At 37.9% G+C, this 19,387-nt stretch overlaps 1 protein-coding gene across 2 annotated transcripts in view; it reads right to left on the bottom strand.

Annotated features, from left to right (window-relative positions):
- Positions 1-755: 755 nt before the first annotated feature.
- LOC110450768 (zinc finger protein 836-like) overlaps positions 756-19,387 on the bottom strand; it is a 21,028-nt gene continuing 2,396 nt past the window's right edge. For both annotated transcript variants that reach the window (XM_021498473.1, XM_021498472.1), the window contains exons 2-3: positions 16,234-16,288; positions 756-7,167 (exon numbers count right to left, since the gene is read on the bottom strand). In XM_021498473.1, coding sequence (XP_021354148.1) covers positions 2,883-7,055 — 4,173 coding nt within the window. In that variant the 5' untranslated portion in view covers positions 7,056-7,167; positions 16,234-16,288 and the 3' untranslated portion in view covers positions 756-2,882. The remainder of the gene's footprint in view (positions 7,168-16,233; positions 16,289-19,387) is intronic.

Below are 19,387 nucleotides of genomic sequence, written 5' to 3'. Positions count from 1 at the left end.
ATTGCGATTTATATCTCCAACAGTTCATGTAAGTAACTTCACGCATTGACATGGAACAAATTAAAAGCTTACATTCGTTTATAGCTTGCTTGTAATATATGTCTGTCTGCTTGTATAAGTTAAATATATTGTTGTTATACAGTATATAGACGAGCTTACACAAGTTCCAATTGGATATAATTTCTTATGAAAAAAAGATTTGTAAGAATTTAAACAATGTAAGTGGGAGCGGCTCAGAGATATTTTCTATTCTTCTCTTTTTTAAATCAAATTAAATTTTCCATTTTTGAACATTTAGACTCTTAACTATCAATAACAATAAACCATCACAATTTTACGCTTTCCTTGAACTTATGACTTCATTTTGTAATGCTCGCGTGACGTGAAAGTGTGGTTTCAATATAGAAAATATATGTGATTGCGATACGTTATAAAATTCTTCCACAGCAAGAAAATATTTCCTAAATTTTAATTTCAATATGCACAAAACTAGGAATATTTCGTTGATTTTGTTAAAATCAAATCAACAAACTACATCTCCAACTAAGTTTATGTCATTATTGCTAGCTACTTATGCTTCCATTTCGATAATATTTCAATATATGTATTGATTAAACCTGCTTTAGTGGCACCTTGAAATCAAAAATATATCAACGATGTTTCCGTTTTTTGTTGCTTAAAAACAATTGATACATGAACATAAATTATTTGAAAATAAATAACTGAGATATACAGTAAACTGTGACATGTTCGCCTCCTATATTGTTTTGCACGTTTAACCCTTTCAAGAGCGGGCGAATTCAACGTTGGTCAAAATAAACAAGAAATCTACCGGGCAAAAATATAATGATGATTTCAATTAACTTATATTTTGAAAAGATCAATTAACGTTAGCTATATTATTGAACTAAAACAAACGAAACCTGCTCCAAAATGTACGTGGTCGTGGTACGTGTGCGATCCTCCGCTCTCCACCGTTTCTTAACGGGGGACGACAATTGAAAATTCAAATTTGTAATAAAAAGTTATTTGGAAATAATAATCATGGAAAACATGTTCCTTGAATGAACTCAAATGGCCAGAAAACAAGAGACACGTCAAGTCTGTGTCGCTTATACAATTTTAATGCTTCTTGCTTATATCTCACATATGTGATCTTCAAATTAGGTCAATATAAATTTGATATTAAGTCGATAGCGAGCAAGGCGACAATACATGAGTTAAATATCGTGATACATGTACTCATGCAACTTGGGTGATTCAATGTCATTTATTGACAACACTTAATAGATACCAGTGTCTTCGGGCAAGCAACCTGAAAATCATTTAAAGTATTATCATAAATGTGGTTTTAAAAAAAATATTTTTGTTTTTTAGAAATATCACAGATTTTAGTGGCCGTGTTTCAAAGTCTCCTCGTGCGTGCACTATAAAAATAATCCAATGAAAATTTAAAAATTTAAAAATTTAAAAAGAACATTTCTATAGAAAAAATATTTATAACAGAATTAATTTCATCCTTTCCGCATTGAATTTGACGAATATATTATATATTATTTCAAATGTGTTTCACTAATTCGTGCCCAAAGTATAAACATCTTGCTCCAGTTATTCAAAGGTTGATTAACTTTTAGCCAGTGGTAAGTGATACATTCAAACTGTTGTCAACATGAATCATGTGTGTGCAAAGCAAGATAAATCTTCCAAACAAATCAATCTGATCTATAGAAGTGAAAATATGTAAGATATTCTTGATTTTCTTGTATTCATATTTTAAAATTTTCCCTAACCACTGGTTAACTATGGCCGGCCATTGAGCAACTGAGGCCGGTTGTTTTTTTACAGCACCTGTAGCCTTTATTTGCCTTGTCTTTTATTGGCGGATTTTGTGACCGGCTTGTATTATATGTTCATAAATACGGCAATACTTTCAGAATTTTCAAGATGAGAAAAAGATGTTCATCTCCTTATAAAATTCATACTAAATAAAGCAGATTTTTTTTTTTTGAATTTTGTGAATGAAACGTCATAATCAATCTACAGAAACAAGAGGGTCTTAACGATCACATGGAATTTGTGCCTTAAGTAAATGACAAAATGGTGCAATCATTTTAAAACCTTTGTAAAGCGATAAATGAAATTTTAGAGGATGTGCTACATATATGCATTTCAAAACATTGGGTGATACTACGAATTCCCAAGACACATTATAAACACTGAAACTGAAAATTGCTATAACTTTTATAACATTTCTACCTTTTTATAACAACATATAGTATTACAAAACCACACTTTATATAAAGTTGATATTTATCAATTACGGTCACAAGGCCCTTGTTTTTAAATAGATATCGGTAAAATGTGTTACTCGGCCATGTATGTTACTATCATTTTTGTGCTTTCTCATCTTGTTTTGAGGTCGGCATGCCTCTCCACAGCTTATAAGACACACCTAGGTAAAAACATTAACTTTAGATAAAGTGTCATTTTGTTGCATTTAGTTGATCGCAAAAGAGATTGAATCAAAAAGTCAGGTATCCTTTTTTTATTGAAACGTAAGCATTAACGTCTTATCATGTAAACCTCGCCATGGAAAATTTCAATAGCTACAATGTACAAATTTCATATATTTTAATTACATATATAAGTTCCGACTATAAATTAGGGTCTTTTAATATGACTCAACATGAGTTTGGAACTTCGGGTGACTAAAGCCTCTGTCAGTGGTCTTGTTGATAATAACTGACTACTCACGATTATCGTCACAATGTGATTTTCAAATGGAGTTTTTCTTTTTCAAATATGATGCGTCCAACACTTACCAAGTCCAAACATAAACATGTTTTACTGTATACAATGTAGTTTGATATTTGGATATATTATTATGCATTTTGAAAAACGCTCTCTCTCATTTTAACTTTCTTCAGTTTGGACTTGAACGACGGTCTGCTTGTCTCATTGTGATGTTTACGTATGTGTTTCTGAAGGTCCGATTTCTTCCAAAACTCGGCTCCGCATTCTGTACATATCAACTCTACATGCTCAGAAACATCCGTACAATGACTTTTTTCGTGATTTGCTAGATTCCTTTGATTCATATAAGATTCATCACATGTATTGCACGTATATGTTCGGTGTGCATCATCACAGTTATCCATATCCTGTTCAGTTTTAATTTCCATTTGATATACATATGATGTATCAGCGGTTGAGGACATGTTTTGGTTTGCGTGCAAGCCTTCGTCAAAAGAACTTCCATGAGCTTGAAATGGCAAGTTACCTTCGCCATAGGCTGTTTCTGTGTCACAGTATCCAGTTGAAATAGGTTCTGTTTTGATAAACCTATATTCATTGTTGCAGTCGTCGTGTGCTGAACTCTCACACACATCGCTTTCTTTTAATGTGTCCGATACTACCGTTTCACAGCCGATTCCGTCCGACTCTTCTTTAAAACCAAACAGTTCATCATTTCTTTGTGATGCATCAGAAAATTCCTTCGAATCTTCCTCTGTCTTTTGTTTTTTCGATTTAGATAACCTCGACAATTTCGTTTTACCTTTGATTTCGTTCTGTATCTGATTATCAAAGTCACTTTGTTTCGAAATGTTTTGTTCTACTAGGTTTTTCATTCTCCCAAGTGTTTCGCCGCTACATCCACCGCTGATTTTTTTCCCTTTGCCTTTTTCGTGACTTTTCTCGTGTGTAGCCATGCTTCCCTTGTTGATGTATTTCTTTCCACATACTGAACAGCTGTATGGTCGTGCTTTGTCATGCACAGCTGAATGTGCCCATCTCTGTGCAGCGGTAGAAAATATCAGATCACAATATTTGCATGGAAATCGTTTTCCCGATTCATCCATAGAATTTGATTCTGACTGTTTATTCGCTTCTGGCGAGAGTCGAGCGTTTTTGTCATTTGCAGTGTCCTGCTCGCTTTTGTCTGTTAAATGAGATTCCATATGAATAGTAAACTGGGTAACTGAACTGTATTTTTCACAACAAACTTGACACTTAAATGGCTTGGCGCTGGGATGATCGTGTAAGTGTGTATTAAGTTCATCTTTATCAGTACAATTATTACCACATATTCCACAAGTGTATTTCTGAGAGCCAATATGTGCAGCCTGGTGTTCTTGTAAGCTCAACAAGGAATCAAAACGTTGGCAGCAAACATCACAGACATGTATCTGTCTCTTGAAATGAAGAAAGTTAACATGAGAAAAGACGCTGGTTATATCTTTAAAAGTCATATTACATATACTGCAACCGAATGCACTTATCTCGCATGAGTTTTGCCTGTGCTGCTGCAGCAAGGGTGCATCCTTAAAAGGCAGCTTACACCGCCTGCTCCCAAATGTTTCTTTGTGGGTGAGTAAATGGGACTTGAGACTACTCTTCTGTCGAAATGCCTTTGGGCACTTGTCACAGCTGTAGGGTCTTTCACCAGAGTGTACCAAGCTGTGAGCCTTCAAGGCTGATGAAGACATGCAACCATGCCCACAAAGTTCACACTTGTATGGTTCTTTCCCTGTATGTTTCATCATGTGCCTCTTCAGCATATTGTTATATGCAAACATGGCGCCACAGACATTACATTGGTGAATATTCATCTGCAGCTTCATCGTGTCTTCCATCTCCGCAAACTGCTGGTTTGTATTTATGTCTTTCGCATCCGTGTATGTATTATCAGATTTGTCAGTTACTGCAACCTTAGTAAGTTTTTTAACAGAAATGCAAAAAGGCGTTCCAGAATTGATGTGTCCACTCGGTGGCAGTTGTGATCCAACTAAGCTCCTTTGCCTTCTTAGTTTCTCGAAAATAGCAGAACCAGACGAGCTGTCGACAGTTTCCTCGCTTGGTCTATATAAATTGTCCATACAACTAAAATCTGTCATATCACTTCGATTTTCCTCTTCTTCAATATCATTGGGTTCCTGTTTGATAGTGTCTGCATCACTTGATTTCCCCGAGTCCGAACCAGAAGCATCGACATAACAGCCAGGTTCTCCTTTCCACTCTTGGGTTCCAGATTCCAAAGTATCCGTACCTCCTTTTTGAAAGTCAGTTCTGTCCTCTTCAACAAACTCGTCTTTGTTTTGTAATTCGCCTTTGTGTGAATTACTGACGTCAATATTGTGATCAATTATTTCTTTTTTGTAATTACTGTATAAACTGTACGGCACTGGATGTTCTTTCATGTGTCTCCGTAGTCGGTCACTTGCTCTGAAACCCTTATCACAAACAGGACAAATGTATGAAATCTCACCAGTATGTACTCGAAGATGGCTTTCAAGCGTGTTCTCATGGAAAAACTGTTTGAAGCAGTAGGGACAGTTATAGCGTTTAGTGAACGAATGGGTTTGCATATGATTTTGTAACTGTGGTAATACAATGAATTTGTCACCACAATGACAACACTTGTATGGTTTAGCCTCGGGGTGAATGTCTAAATGCTTCATCAGGTCTTCTTTACTGTCCACAATTTCTTCACATATACCACAACTGATTTCTTCACACTGATCGTCATGTAGACTCTTGTGAAGTTTCAGATCATCAGTGTTAGCAAACCGTCTGCTACATATATCACAAAAACAACGCTTGTCAACAAAATGTGACTCCATCACATGGTTTCCAATTTCGGCGAAATCTTTTGCCACAAAGACACACATGCTGCAACCGAATGGTGACAAACCTACATCAGACAAACTTTCATTTTCTCCTGATGCAGCAATTGGTGTCTGTTCAGTTTTAGTCCGCTGATTAGAAGAGACTTCTTGGGCCTCCTTTGTGTGATTTGCATTGTGTTCTTTAAGATCCTTCTTTAATTTTATTTTCTCTCCACAAATACCGCACGTGTAGCTTTTGTCAGGGGAGTGTACTCGACTATGGAGGTCATGGCTGAACTGGGTCATGAACCCAAGGTTACAGTGTTTACATTTGAACGGCATATCGCCATTGTGTTTTTTCATATGCTTTTTAAACACACTTTCATACGTAAAAATATCGTTGCATTCTGGACATTTGAAAATCTTCACTTGGAGATTTTTGGATGTTCCCTTTATGTTTAAAGTATTCCCTACAAGATTCTCAAAAAAGAACAGTGTATTTGATGGCACTTTCCCGTCCATTTCTGTCTTTCCTGTCTCCTTGTTCTTTGCCTTGTGACCAATGTTAACACTCGGTGAGTATTCCTCGTCAGAGTTTCCTTTAGTCTCTTCAGTTTCATTCTGGTATTTGTCTTCATCAAGATCATCGACCTTGTCCATATGGAATTCATTACCAAATTTCTTATACGTTTTACCTGTTGCATTTCTCTTTGCTCTTTTGCTTGTTGAGTCAATTTCAACCTCTGTCGTTTTCCGTTTCTTCAAATTTTCCTCGTTTTGGTGAGTTCCAGAAGCAGTGGTGTTGTCATCCATTTCATTGCTTTTTAATAAGTATTCTTCGAACACCTCAGTACCTACACCATTGTTATTTCCATCGTCATCGTCTGTCAGTGGTTCCTGTTTGATCACGAAAGCCACGTTGTCTTGGGAACTTTCAGATTGTGCAGAACATATACCTAGCTCTCTTGTATTTTGAACAGTTGATGTCATCATTCCTGGAAAAACTGTCTGTGAATTTGTTTGAAAGCATGTGTCTACGCCTTCTTCATCCTCAGAAACATGCTCCTTTTTAATGTCTGTCACAGAGAGATCAGTCGAAGAACTCTGTCCAAATCTATCGGAAAACACTATGTTATCACCTGAGTCGATTAGAGATTTAGTTGCGTTATTACTAGACGTGGAACAGCCTCCTGTTGATACCTCTGACATTGATGCACTGCTAAACATTACATCATTTTTAAATTGATCGGATTCAAATCCAGGGCCAATTGGTGAACTACTTCTTCTGTTAGTAAAACTTTCTGCCATGCCAATTTTACCGAAATCTTTTTCATTGGATAATGGTGATTTAGATAGTCCACGAAGCCTATGGTGTTCTTGTACTAGAAATCTCAGAGAATCACTATGTACTTTAGTGATATCTATGTCAGCGCCACCTGCACATTCCATCTTGTTAGGTATTTAACTGATGTTTTACAAATCCCTTGTTGTCAGTCTCTTGAAAAGTTTCTTGGCGCGTTGACCTCATCAGAATCATGATATGTTACATGGATTTCAGAACCTGTAACAGAAAAAAAAGTTAAGTTTTACCAGAATATTTCAGCCATGGCTTAGTATTTTTAGTCTTATGTTTTTTTATTATCTTTCTGCATCTTATACAAGATATACATTGCCTTAATTAAGTTCAAACATTGTATTACAATATAAAATGTTGGCTTTTTCATTTTCTACAAGATTCTTACACAAGTATTTTTGCTCTTGTTAGGTAAATTCTTAAGGTCATAGGAGTGTATTGATAAACAGAAGTAGGAAGTAAAGCCCTAGTTGAAAATCCAATGTAGGGAGACAGTATCACAATTTCCGCATATTCTAATGTTTAATATTAAACTGATGAATATTGTATGTTTATTATTGACAGAACAGTGTTTTCTCTCAATATTTAAGTATTTCAAAGCAATGCAGGCATTAATTCAGGGGTTTTTTTTATCAATGAGCTACATATATCCATTTTTCTGTACTTCAGGAAACCGGCTACCTATTTCACTACTGTGAAGTTTTTCAAGAAAGATAACTCTTACCTGCAAATTCTATGTGCATATGGTTTTATTATAAAATGTCAATTTTTAATCGTTTATAGATCATTTATTTGACATAATTTCAGCATTTATTAAATTGATATACATAATCTAATACTTATCTATGGCAGTATCATTTTTATTGACATTATTTTGCAAAACATTATGTCTTTCCTTTTTTTTTCAAAAGTCACTCCTTTTTACATAAATTTCCATTTTATTTCCTTAAAATTATGACAACCTATATTTTTGTTTTTGTGGCAGAATATTTTCTTTAATTCAAAACAATATAACCAAAAAAAATGAAAATTCTACTAAGAAATGGCGACACAATCCTATTACCTTAATTACTTCAACTGCCATAAAATCACATGTATTATTCCCTACTACATCATGTCTAATTTGTTTGCATGAAGTTTGATATTTATTTTGGACATGTTGGTTACTCATACCTAAACATACTTCAAACAATTGATACTTCAATAATGTTAGTGCACTCACATTTAACCCTTTCACCCCTAGGTGACTTTAGTAGACTCTACCATACATTGATCTGAATGAGTCCATTATGGTCTACAGTGGTGAAAGGGTTAAGAACTCAAATGTATGTCTAATATATAAACAAATGTACATGCATAAAATATATTTAAGTGTGAATAAAATCTCAAAATCAATTTAGCTAGGACAGAATATAAACAAAGGAAAAGATGTGAGGACCAGGGAACTTAACATCTCATCTTCAATAAAAAAATAATATAAGAAATGGACAAACTGATTTCAAGAACATATTTTATCATCTTTTTAATTTTTCATATATACAACTATGTATTTTAGCAATAAGGATAAAATTTGTAATTCTACTGCATTTATAAATGAATATATGTTCAATTAATCTCGAAATGTTAGCACTTAAGCATGATATTAATCCACCTGACAATAATCATGCATTAATAAATCAGGATTTTTAAAGTAACTATTTTTGTTAAATGAGTTTGCCTGTATTGAACCTGTGTTTTAATTTACCTTGACCCAAAAATGATGATTTTATTTACATACAAATGGATATGTACATACACATTATCTGGAATTTTCAAAAAAAATCTTGATTCATACATTTGTTTCATTATTTTAGTAGCAATGGTCAGGCTGATTAGTCAAATTGTAAGTAAAATGTACTCTTGACCAATACATTTATTTAATTTGAATATTGTAAACCGGGAAATTTTGCTGCAGTTCCCCTTTTTGAGCTTCTGTAATGCGGGTCAATTTCTCATCACAGCAAACCACTGTAAGCGACATATATAACATACATAGTAATTCATTGTGAAGAGCAAGTTTAACGTTGGGAGAAAATGGATTTTATTGTCAAAGGGCAAAATTTTTGAGTATACAGTATCATCTGGAAGGATAAGATGCAGTCCTTTTTTTTAGTTTGAATTTCATGTGTAAGTTTTGGTTGATGACTAGTGGAGATTTGAGAACCTGTTTATTTTCTGAAAATGTATTTGTGCTCGAGTTTTGGATACTTACTTCAATTTATGACCAAGTTGAGAATGGGGAACATACTTCTAAAGAAGGTTGTACAAAGTTATCACAACTTTTGTTGAATGGAGTGTAGCAAATATAGTGTGTGAGAATGCTTTCAACCCATAAAACAAATGACAAATTATTTACATTCACAAATTTTATGCAAAATGAGCATGCTAGTGATTTAAGTGAAATGAAAAATATTGACATCGAAGTCAGGAAAGGGACGATTACAATTTGTTTTCAGTCCATACATCTATGTTGATATCTCAATGAAATAATTATTTTTTATCGTTTTATCTACACCATAGCAATTACACTTTGATTGACACCAGCCAACTTGTATTACACGTACACATGTGGGTTTACAACTAAGAGATAATTATCTACCCTCTAATACACTAACCTTGGTGTTTTTACTTTTCACAGATCAGTTAACGAGAGTTATAATCGCAAACATAACAGAAGTCAAACTGAGTGAAAGTACCCAGGTATATACATGTGTTAAAAGTCCACATGCTCTTACACTTCATCTTACTCAATTCATATATATAATTCTTTGAAGATGAATTATTAAAATTCAAAAGCAAAATCAAAAAGTTATTTTGTAAAAAAAATACTTTGTATCGCTTATATGTGTCGATATGTGTTTAATCAATGTGTCAGCAATTTTGAGAATATCATATTCTAGGTAAAGGAATCTATAAAAGTTTTAATACAACAGGAAGGGACAATACAGGCGAGGACAATACAGGAAGAGACAATACAGGCGAGGACAATACAGGAAGAGACAATACAGGCGAGGACAATACAGGAAGAGACAATACAGGCGAGGACAATACAGGAAGAGACAATACAGGCGAGGACAATACAGGAAGAGACAATACAGGCGAGGACAATACAGGAAGAGACAATACAGGCGAGGACAATACAGGAAGAGACAATACAGGCGAGGACAATACAGGAAGAGACAATACAGGCGAAGACAATACAGGAAGAGACAATACAGGCGAGGACAATACAGGAAGAGACAATACAGGCGAGGACAATACAGGAAGAGACAATACAGGCGAGGACAATACAGGAAGAGACAATACAGGCGAGGACAATACAGGAAGAGACAATACAGGCGAGGACAATACAGGAAGAGACAATACAGGCGAAGACAATACAGGAAGAGACAATACAGGCGAGGACAATACAGGAAGAGACAATACAGGCGAGGACAATACAGGAAGAGACAATACAGGCGAGGACAATACAGGAAGAGACAATACAGGCGAGGACAATACAGGAAGAGACAATACAGGCGAGGACAATACAGGAAGAGACAATACAGGCGAGGACAATACAGGAAGAGACAATACAGGCGAGGACAATACAGGAAGAGACAATACAGGCGAGGACAATACAGGAAGAGACAATACAGGCGAGGACAATACAGGAAGAGACAATACAGGCGAGGACAATACAGGAAGAGACAATACAGGCGAGGACAATACAGGAAGAGACAATACAGGCGAGGACAATACAGGAAGAGACAATACAGGCGAGGACAATACAGGAAGAGACAATACAGGCGAGGACAATACAGGAAGAGACAATACAGGCGAGGACAATACAGGAAGAGACAATACAGGCGAGGACAATACAGGAAGAGACAATACAGGCGAAGACAATACAGGAAGAGACAATACAGGCGAGGACAATACAGGAAGAGACAATACAGGCGAGGACAATACAGGAAGAGACAATACAGGCGAGGACAATACAGGAAGAGACAATACAGGCGAGGACAATACAGGAAGAGACAATACAGGCGAGGACAATACAGGAAGAGACAATACAGGCGAGGACAATACAGGAAGAGACAATACAGGCGAGGACAATACAGGAAGAGACAATACAGGCGAGGACAATACAGGAAGAGACAATACAGGCGAGGACAATACAGGAAGAGACAATACAGGCGAGGACAATACAGGAAGAGACAATACAGGCGAGGACAATACAGGAAGAGACAATACAGGCGAGGACAATACAGGAAGAGACAATACAGGCGAGGACAATACAGGAAGAGACAATACAGGCGAGGACAATACAGGAAGAGACAATACAGGCGAGGACAATACAGGAAGAGACAATACAGGCGAGGACAATACAGGAAGAGACAATACAGGCGAGGACAATACAGGAAGAGACAATACAGGCGAGGACAATACAGGAAGAGACAATACAGGCGAGGACAATACAGGAAGAGACAATACAGGCGAGGACAATACAGGAAGAGACAATACAGGCGAGGACAATACAGGAAGAGACAATACAGGCGAGGACAATACAGGAAGAGACAATACAGGCGAGGACAATACAGGAAGAGACAATACAGGCGAGGACAATACAGGAAGAGACAATACAGGCGAGGACAATACAGGAAGAGACAATACAGGCGAGGACAATACAGGAAGAGACAATACAGGCGAGGACAATACAGGAAGAGACAATACAGGCGAGGACAATACAGGAAGAGACAATACAGGCGAGGACAATACAGGAAGAGACAATACAGGCGAGGACAATACAGGAAGAGACAATACAGGCGAGGACAATACAGGAAGAGACAATACAGGCGAGGACAATACAGGAAGAGACAATACAGGCGAGGACAATACAGGAAGAGACAATACAGGCGAGGACAATACAGGAAGAGACAATACAGGCGAGGACAATACAGGAAGAGACAATACAGGCGAGGACAATACAGGAAGAGACAATACAGGCGAGGACAATACAGGAAGAGACAATACAGGCGAGGACAATACAGGAAGAGACAATACAGGCGAGGACAATACAGGAAGAGACAATACAGGCGAGGACAATACAGGAAGAGACAATACAGGCGAGGACAATACAGGAAGAGACAATACAGGCGAGGACAATACAGGAAGAGACAATACAGGCGAAGACAATACAGGAAGAGACAATACAGGCGAGGACAATACAGGAAGAGACAATACAGGCGAGGACAATACAGGAAGAGACAATACAGGCGAGGACAATACAGGAAGAGACAATACAGGCGAGGACAATACAGGAAGAGACAATACAGGCGAGGACAATACAGGAAGAGACAATACAGGCGAGGACAATACAGGAAGAGACAATACAGGCGAGGACAATACAGGAAGAGACAATACAGGCGAGGACAATACAGGAAGAGACAATACAGGCGAGGACAATACAGGAAGAGACAATACAGGCGAGGACAATACAGGAAGAGACAATACAGGCGAGGACAATACAGGAAGAGACAATACAGGCGAGGACAATACAGGAAGAGACAATACAGGCGAGGACAATACAGGAAGAGACAATACAGGCGAGGACAATACAGGAAGAGACAATACAGGCGAGGACAATACAGGAAGAGACAATACAGGCGAGGACAATACAGGAAGAGACAATACAGGCGAGGACAATACAGGAAGAGACAATACAGGCGAGGACAATACAGGAAGAGACAATACAGGCGAGGACAATACAGGAAGAGACAATACAGGCGAGGACAATACAGGAAGAGACAATACAGGCGAGGACAATACAGGAAGAGACAATACAGGCGAGGACAATACAGGAAGAGACAATACAGGCGAGGACAATACAGGAAGAGACAATACAGGCGAGGACAATACAGGAAGAGACAATACAGGCGAGGACAATACAGGAAGAGACAATACAGGCGAGGACAATACAGGAAGAGACAATACAGGCGAGGACAATACAGGAAGAGACAATACAGGCGAGGACAATACAGGAAGAGACAATACAGGCGAGGACAATACAGGAAGAGACAATACAGGCGAGGACAATACAGGAAGAGACAATACAGGCGAGGACAATACAGGAAGAGACAATACAGGCGAGGACAATACAGGAAGAGACAATACAGGCGAGGACAATACAGGAAGAGACAATACAGGCGAGGACAATACAGGAAGAGACAATACAGGCGAGGACAATACAGGAAGAGACAATACAGGCGAGGACAATACAGGAAGAGACAATACAGGCGAGGACAATACAGGAAGAGACAATACAGGCGAGGACAATACAGGAAGAGACAATACAGGCGAGGACAATACAGGAAGAGACAATACAGGCGAGGACAATACAGGAAGAGACAATACAGGCGAGGACAATACAGGAAGAGACAATACAGGCGAGGACAATACAGGAAGAGACAATACAGGCGAGGACAATACAGGAAGAGACAATACAGGCGAGGACAATACAGGAAGAGACAATACAGGCGAGGACAATACAGGAAGAGACAATACAGGCGAGGACAATACAGGAAGAGACAATACAGGCGAGGACAATACAGGAAGAGACAATACAGGCGAGGACAATACAGGAAGAGACAATACAGGCGAGGACAATACAGGAAGAGACAATACAGGCGAGGACAATACAGGAAGAGACAATACAGGCGAGGACAATACAGGAAGAGACAATACAGGCGAGGACAATACAGGAAGAGACAATACAGGCGAGGACAATACAGGAAGAGACAATACAGGCGAGGACAATACAGGAAGAGACAATACAGGCGAAGACAATACAGGAAGAGACAATACAGGCGAGGACAATACAGGAAGAGACAATACAGGCGAGGACAATACAGGAAGAGACAATACAGGCGAGGACAATACAGGAAGAGACAATACAGGCGAGGACAATACAGGAAGAGACAATACAGGCGAGGACAATACAGGAAGAGACAATACAGGCGAGGACAATACAGGAAGAGACAATACAGGCGAGGACAATACAGGAAGAGACAATACAGGCGAGGACAATACAGGAAGAGACAATACAGGCGAGGACAATACAGGAAGAGACAATACAGGCGAGGACAATACAGGAAGAGACAATACAGGCGAGGACAATACAGGAAGAGACAATACAGGCGAGGACAATACAGGAAGAGACAATACAGGCGAGGACAATACAGGAAGAGACAATACAGGCGAGGACAATACAGGAAGAGACAATACAGGCGAGGACAATACAGGAAGAGACAATACAGGCGAGGACAATACAGGAAGAGACAATACAGGCGAGGACAATACAGGAAGAGACAATACAGGCGAGGACAATACAGGAAGAGACAATACAGGCGAGGACAATACAGGAAGAGACAATACAGGCGAGGACAATACAGGAAGAGACAATACAGGCGAGGACAATACAGGAAGAGACAATACAGGCGAGGACAATACAGGAAGAGACAATACAGGCGAGGACAATACAGGAAGAGACAATACAGGCGAGGACAATACAGGAAGAGACAATACAGGCGAGGACAATACAGGAAGAGACAATACAGGCGAGGACAATACAGGAAGAGACAATACAGGCGAGGACAATACAGGAAGAGACAATACAGGCGAGGACAATACAGGAAGAGACAATACAGGCGAGGACAATACAGGAAGAGACAATACAGGCGAGGACAATACAGGAAGAGACAATACAGGCGAGGACAATACAGGAAGAGACAATACAGGCGAGGACAATACAGGAAGAGACAATACAGGCGAGGACAATACAGGAAGAGACAATACAGGCGAGGACAATACAGGAAGAGACAATACAGGCGAGGACAATACAGGAAGAGACAATACAGGCGAGGACAATACAGGAAGAGACAATACAGGCGAGGACAATACAGGAAGAGACAATACAGGCGAGGACAATACAGGAAGAGACAATACAGGCGAGGACAATACAGGAAGAGACAATACAGGCGAGGACAATACAGGAAGAGACAATACAGGCGAGGACAATACAGGAAGAGACAATACAGGCGAGGACAATACAGGAAGAGACAATACAGGCAAGGACAATACAGGCAAGGACAATACAGAAAGAGACAATACAGGCGAGGACAATACAGGAAGAGACAATACAGGTGAGGACAATACAGGAAGAGACAATACAGAAAGAGACAATACAGGCAAGGCCAATACAGGAAGAGACAATACAGTCAAGGACAATACAGGAAGAGACAATACAGAAAGAGACAATACAGGCGAGGACAATACAGGAAGAGACAATACAGGCGAGGACAATACAGGTGAGGATATGACAGGAAGTGACAATACAGGCGAGGACAATACAGGAAGTGACAATACAGGCAAGGACAATACAGGAAGAGACAATACAGGTGAGGACAATACAGGAAGAGACAATACAGGCGAGGACAATACAGGCGAGGACAATACAGGCGAGGACATGACAGGAAGTTACAAAACTGGCTTACTAATGTTTAGCCCCAGTAATATAAATAAGGTACGTGTCATATCAGAATTATTCTCCCATGTTAAGTTTTATGTTTGTAGCATTTTGATTTTATCTTGCCTTTGGTTTATCAGTCTGCTTTATATTTGAGTAGACAGCGACATACACATATATGCTACAGAAACTTGTAATACATGAATTGGTGACTTATCTCCTGTGGAACGATCAACATGGTTTTCACTAACTCATAGAAAAATGTGTGGGTTTTTTTCGGTGTACGTAGCTATCAATTTCTTTAATATCTACTCGTCTCATTATATGTTTTAAGAAATGTCATTGGTACACAACTTCATTATATTTCAGACTTCTAACCACTTACATCAAAAACTCTGCTGTTTATCTTTTTTTTATTTTTAATTTTTTTATTTAATTAATTTAACTATTTTTTTAATATTCTAAGTACTAATAAGCACAAACAGCATATACAAATTTAAAATATTCCTCACACATGATACAAATGTAATTAATGTTATTAGGAGACAGGAAATGCCTCCTTCTGTATGTCACTCAAATCACAACAGTATTAACTCATTCACCCCTGAAGACACATTTGAACTCTTCCAATTCAAAGATTGGAATAGCTCATTATGAAATTTCAGGGGTTAATGAGTTAAAGCAGATGCACTACAATGTTACTAAATGCTGTTATTTTTTTCACAAACCTGATCTCCACTTGTGTTTCTGTATTCTTTGTCCGAGTATTCACATGGCTGGTTCCTATTGGAGACAAAACATCGGTGAAATTATGGTCTAAAATTAAAACATTGATTGTTTTATACTTTCCCAACTCAGTAACAATACAGTGTAGCTTACTTAAATTGTAGAATTTTCACCTGCATCAGCACTCAAGAAAGTTTGTTTTTATTTCTAGGTACCAACTGTACATTTCGGATGTATGGAAATTTAATTAAAGCATGCAAGGTAAGGAAAATACAAGTTGAGGGGGGGGGGCTGATTATTACCAGGCATGGGCTTATCACAGGTAAAATATGGTATATACTAAAAAAATAAATATGAAATTTTGAATCTTATTTTATTTTCGATATAATTCTTAAAATATAGTCAGTTGTGTGTTGTGCTGCTGTATCTCCACTTTAACCAAAGAGTTGAATACATTTACAGGCCTGGCAGTGCCCATTATCAATATATCAAAGCATGGTAAGGATTCATTATATTTACAACCCATAAAAAATATGACATCTGTAAAATAGTTTTTAAACCAGGGGTTTATAATCGTACATTTTTGGTCGGTCGGAAGGGTCCGTTCCCAATATAAGTATGACAAAGAGCATGATTTTTTTTTTAAATCTTCATTATTAACCGAACTCTCAAAACCTAGTATATATGTAGGAAGGACAAAATGATCCTGATGTCATAAATATAGGCTTAAATAAAATAAGATAAACAGTCTAAATACATTCATAACCATTATAATGATCATCCAAATTTCCAAAAATGGTTTTGAAGTCAATTATTTTTCCCCGTGCAGTTTCATCCCAGGATCCCCTGATAAATCCATAGTTAATACAAGTAATTCTCTATACAAATAAGGTAACTTAAAATTCTGGATCAAATTAAGGCAAACATACATTTTTTTTTAATTCTGTTCTAATGAATGTGCATTGTTTTAATACGATATCAGACAAATTTGTAACCCGACATGTCCTCTCATCTACATTTGAAAGTCATGTAAAGAAATCAATCACTCCTGAAATACACTATTTTTGTTAAAATTTTAACAGGCTCAAGAAAACATCTCTGTACATAAATTTGAATAATTTGACTTGGTTTCCTTCATATGTTTTTTAATGAATTATCATTAAAATTGATACTAGTCGTCAATATGTTATGTTCAGATCTTAATTGCAATTAACTTAAAATAAATGCAATAAACTTGTAATAAATGTTGTCTTTTTAATAAATATAATTATCTTAAAACATCTTATTGAGTTATTTGATTTAGTATCCGTACTACAATTACCTTCCAGTGTTTCAAATATTATCTCTCTTTGCCTTGAACAAGATTATACAGTGATACATATTATCATCAATGTCAAGGGAAATTTGCTAAACTATATTGAATGGCTTGCTAAAGCAAGCTCACACCAATATATCAGGCCTCTCAAGATGATGTGACTCAAACTCATATGAACCTGAACTAAATACAGGTCAGACACAAGTCTAGAGAGTCTGCTGTGGTATGCAACACCGTACATGTGTCTGTTCAAAAATCATTATTACAACACAATTTTTTAAGCGACAACAGTGCTTTCCTCTCCAGACATCCCTGCATAATGAAAATAACCAAAGTTTGAAAAGTAACAGGCTGTAAGGAAAGGGGGCACAACATCTGGTGATGCCCTAATGTCTATATGCACACATGAAACACTTACATTTTTAAAGAATTAACACTTGCAAACATGTGAAATGCATATTTAGTTAACTATTTAACTGATTCCTTGATGTTATGGTTGAATGCACTTTACTTCTTTTTTCCTAAATTTGGAATTATGGATTTCATTTTCATTAATAAAAATTGCTAAATCTGTAACAGAAGTCATTATTTTTCTAATGCCTTCACTATAGGGGTTGAACCCTGGCCAGGAACCTCTAGATCTACATTACTAGTTGGGAACACTCTACGGAATAAACTTTAGAGAAATGCCCCCTAGCAGAGATTGTAGGAAGTGGTTTGGTTTGGTTTAGTACTGTTTAATGTCCTATCAACAGCTATGGTCATTTAAGGACGGACACCCCTGTGTGCAAGATGCATGCGTGTAGTGTATGTGTGTGTGTTTTGGAAGGCTGGGATATGTTCGTGTGTGTCTCCCTGTGATAGCGCGGAACTGATGCCGACTTTATTGTGCTACCTCACTGAAACATACTGTCGAGCAGGACACCCCACACTGTCACATGTACATTATACTGACAACGGGCGAAACAGTCGTCCCACTCCTAAATTGTTGAGCATTAAGCAGGAGTAGAAACGACCATTTTTACAGACTCTAGTATGTCTCGGCCAGGGGCCAGAACCCAAAGCCTTCCTCACAGGGGCGAACACTTAACTAAAGGCCAAAAGTGAGGCATTGTCAAGGGAGACATTAGGATGAAAGTAAGTTTAGAAAGAAGAGAAAAGATAAGATCCCAAATTTAGACGCCTCTTACGATCATGCAATGGGGGCAGCAGGTACAATTTAATTCTTACGCCCTACCTGCAGGGACTGTAGGAAGTGGCTAGTACCAGGTATTTTACATGGGTGACATATACTTCCCCCCTGCAAAGAACTTGTTGTAAGTTTGTAGCAGAACTGAACTGGTTCGATCCCCAGCGAGCTGGTAGCTCAATTAGTAGAGTGTCTGCCTAGATTTAAGAGGGTCATGGGTTCGAACCCCGGTCTGGTCGTGCATTTTCCTATCCTGTTACAATGGTACCTGTGACCAACCCTTGTTTCAAGCATTTGGGTTGTAAATAGTTGTGTCTTTGTGGGTGAAGACTAAGAACAAGAGGCCCATAGGGCCTGTATCGCTCACCTGGATATCTAAGCAATCATGGCAGAATATTCTCCAAATGAGATCCAAGGGAATATGCCAGACCCCAAGGCCAATCCTTGTAGCATATATATCTGTATTCAATTTTTCATGCCCAGCAATTTTATGTATGGTTATGGGGTCGGGATGTGGTGGATCCAGAGGGGTTTTTTGGGCTTCAGGAAACCCCCCCACCCTGAGAATTTTCTTTAAAAATCATGTATTTTCACCATTTTCCTCAATTTTTCCCCACATGGAAACCCCCCCAGGAAATTTGGAACCCCCCCC

Source organism: Mizuhopecten yessoensis, unplaced genomic scaffold, assembly GCF_002113885.1.
Source record: "Mizuhopecten yessoensis strain PY_sf001 unplaced genomic scaffold, ASM211388v2 scaffold5503, whole genome shotgun sequence".
Lineage (NCBI taxonomy): Eukaryota > Metazoa > Mollusca > Bivalvia > Pectinida > Pectinidae > Mizuhopecten > Mizuhopecten yessoensis.
Note: the sequence above shows the minus strand (reverse complement) of the source record. Positions and strands in the feature narration are given on the sequence as shown.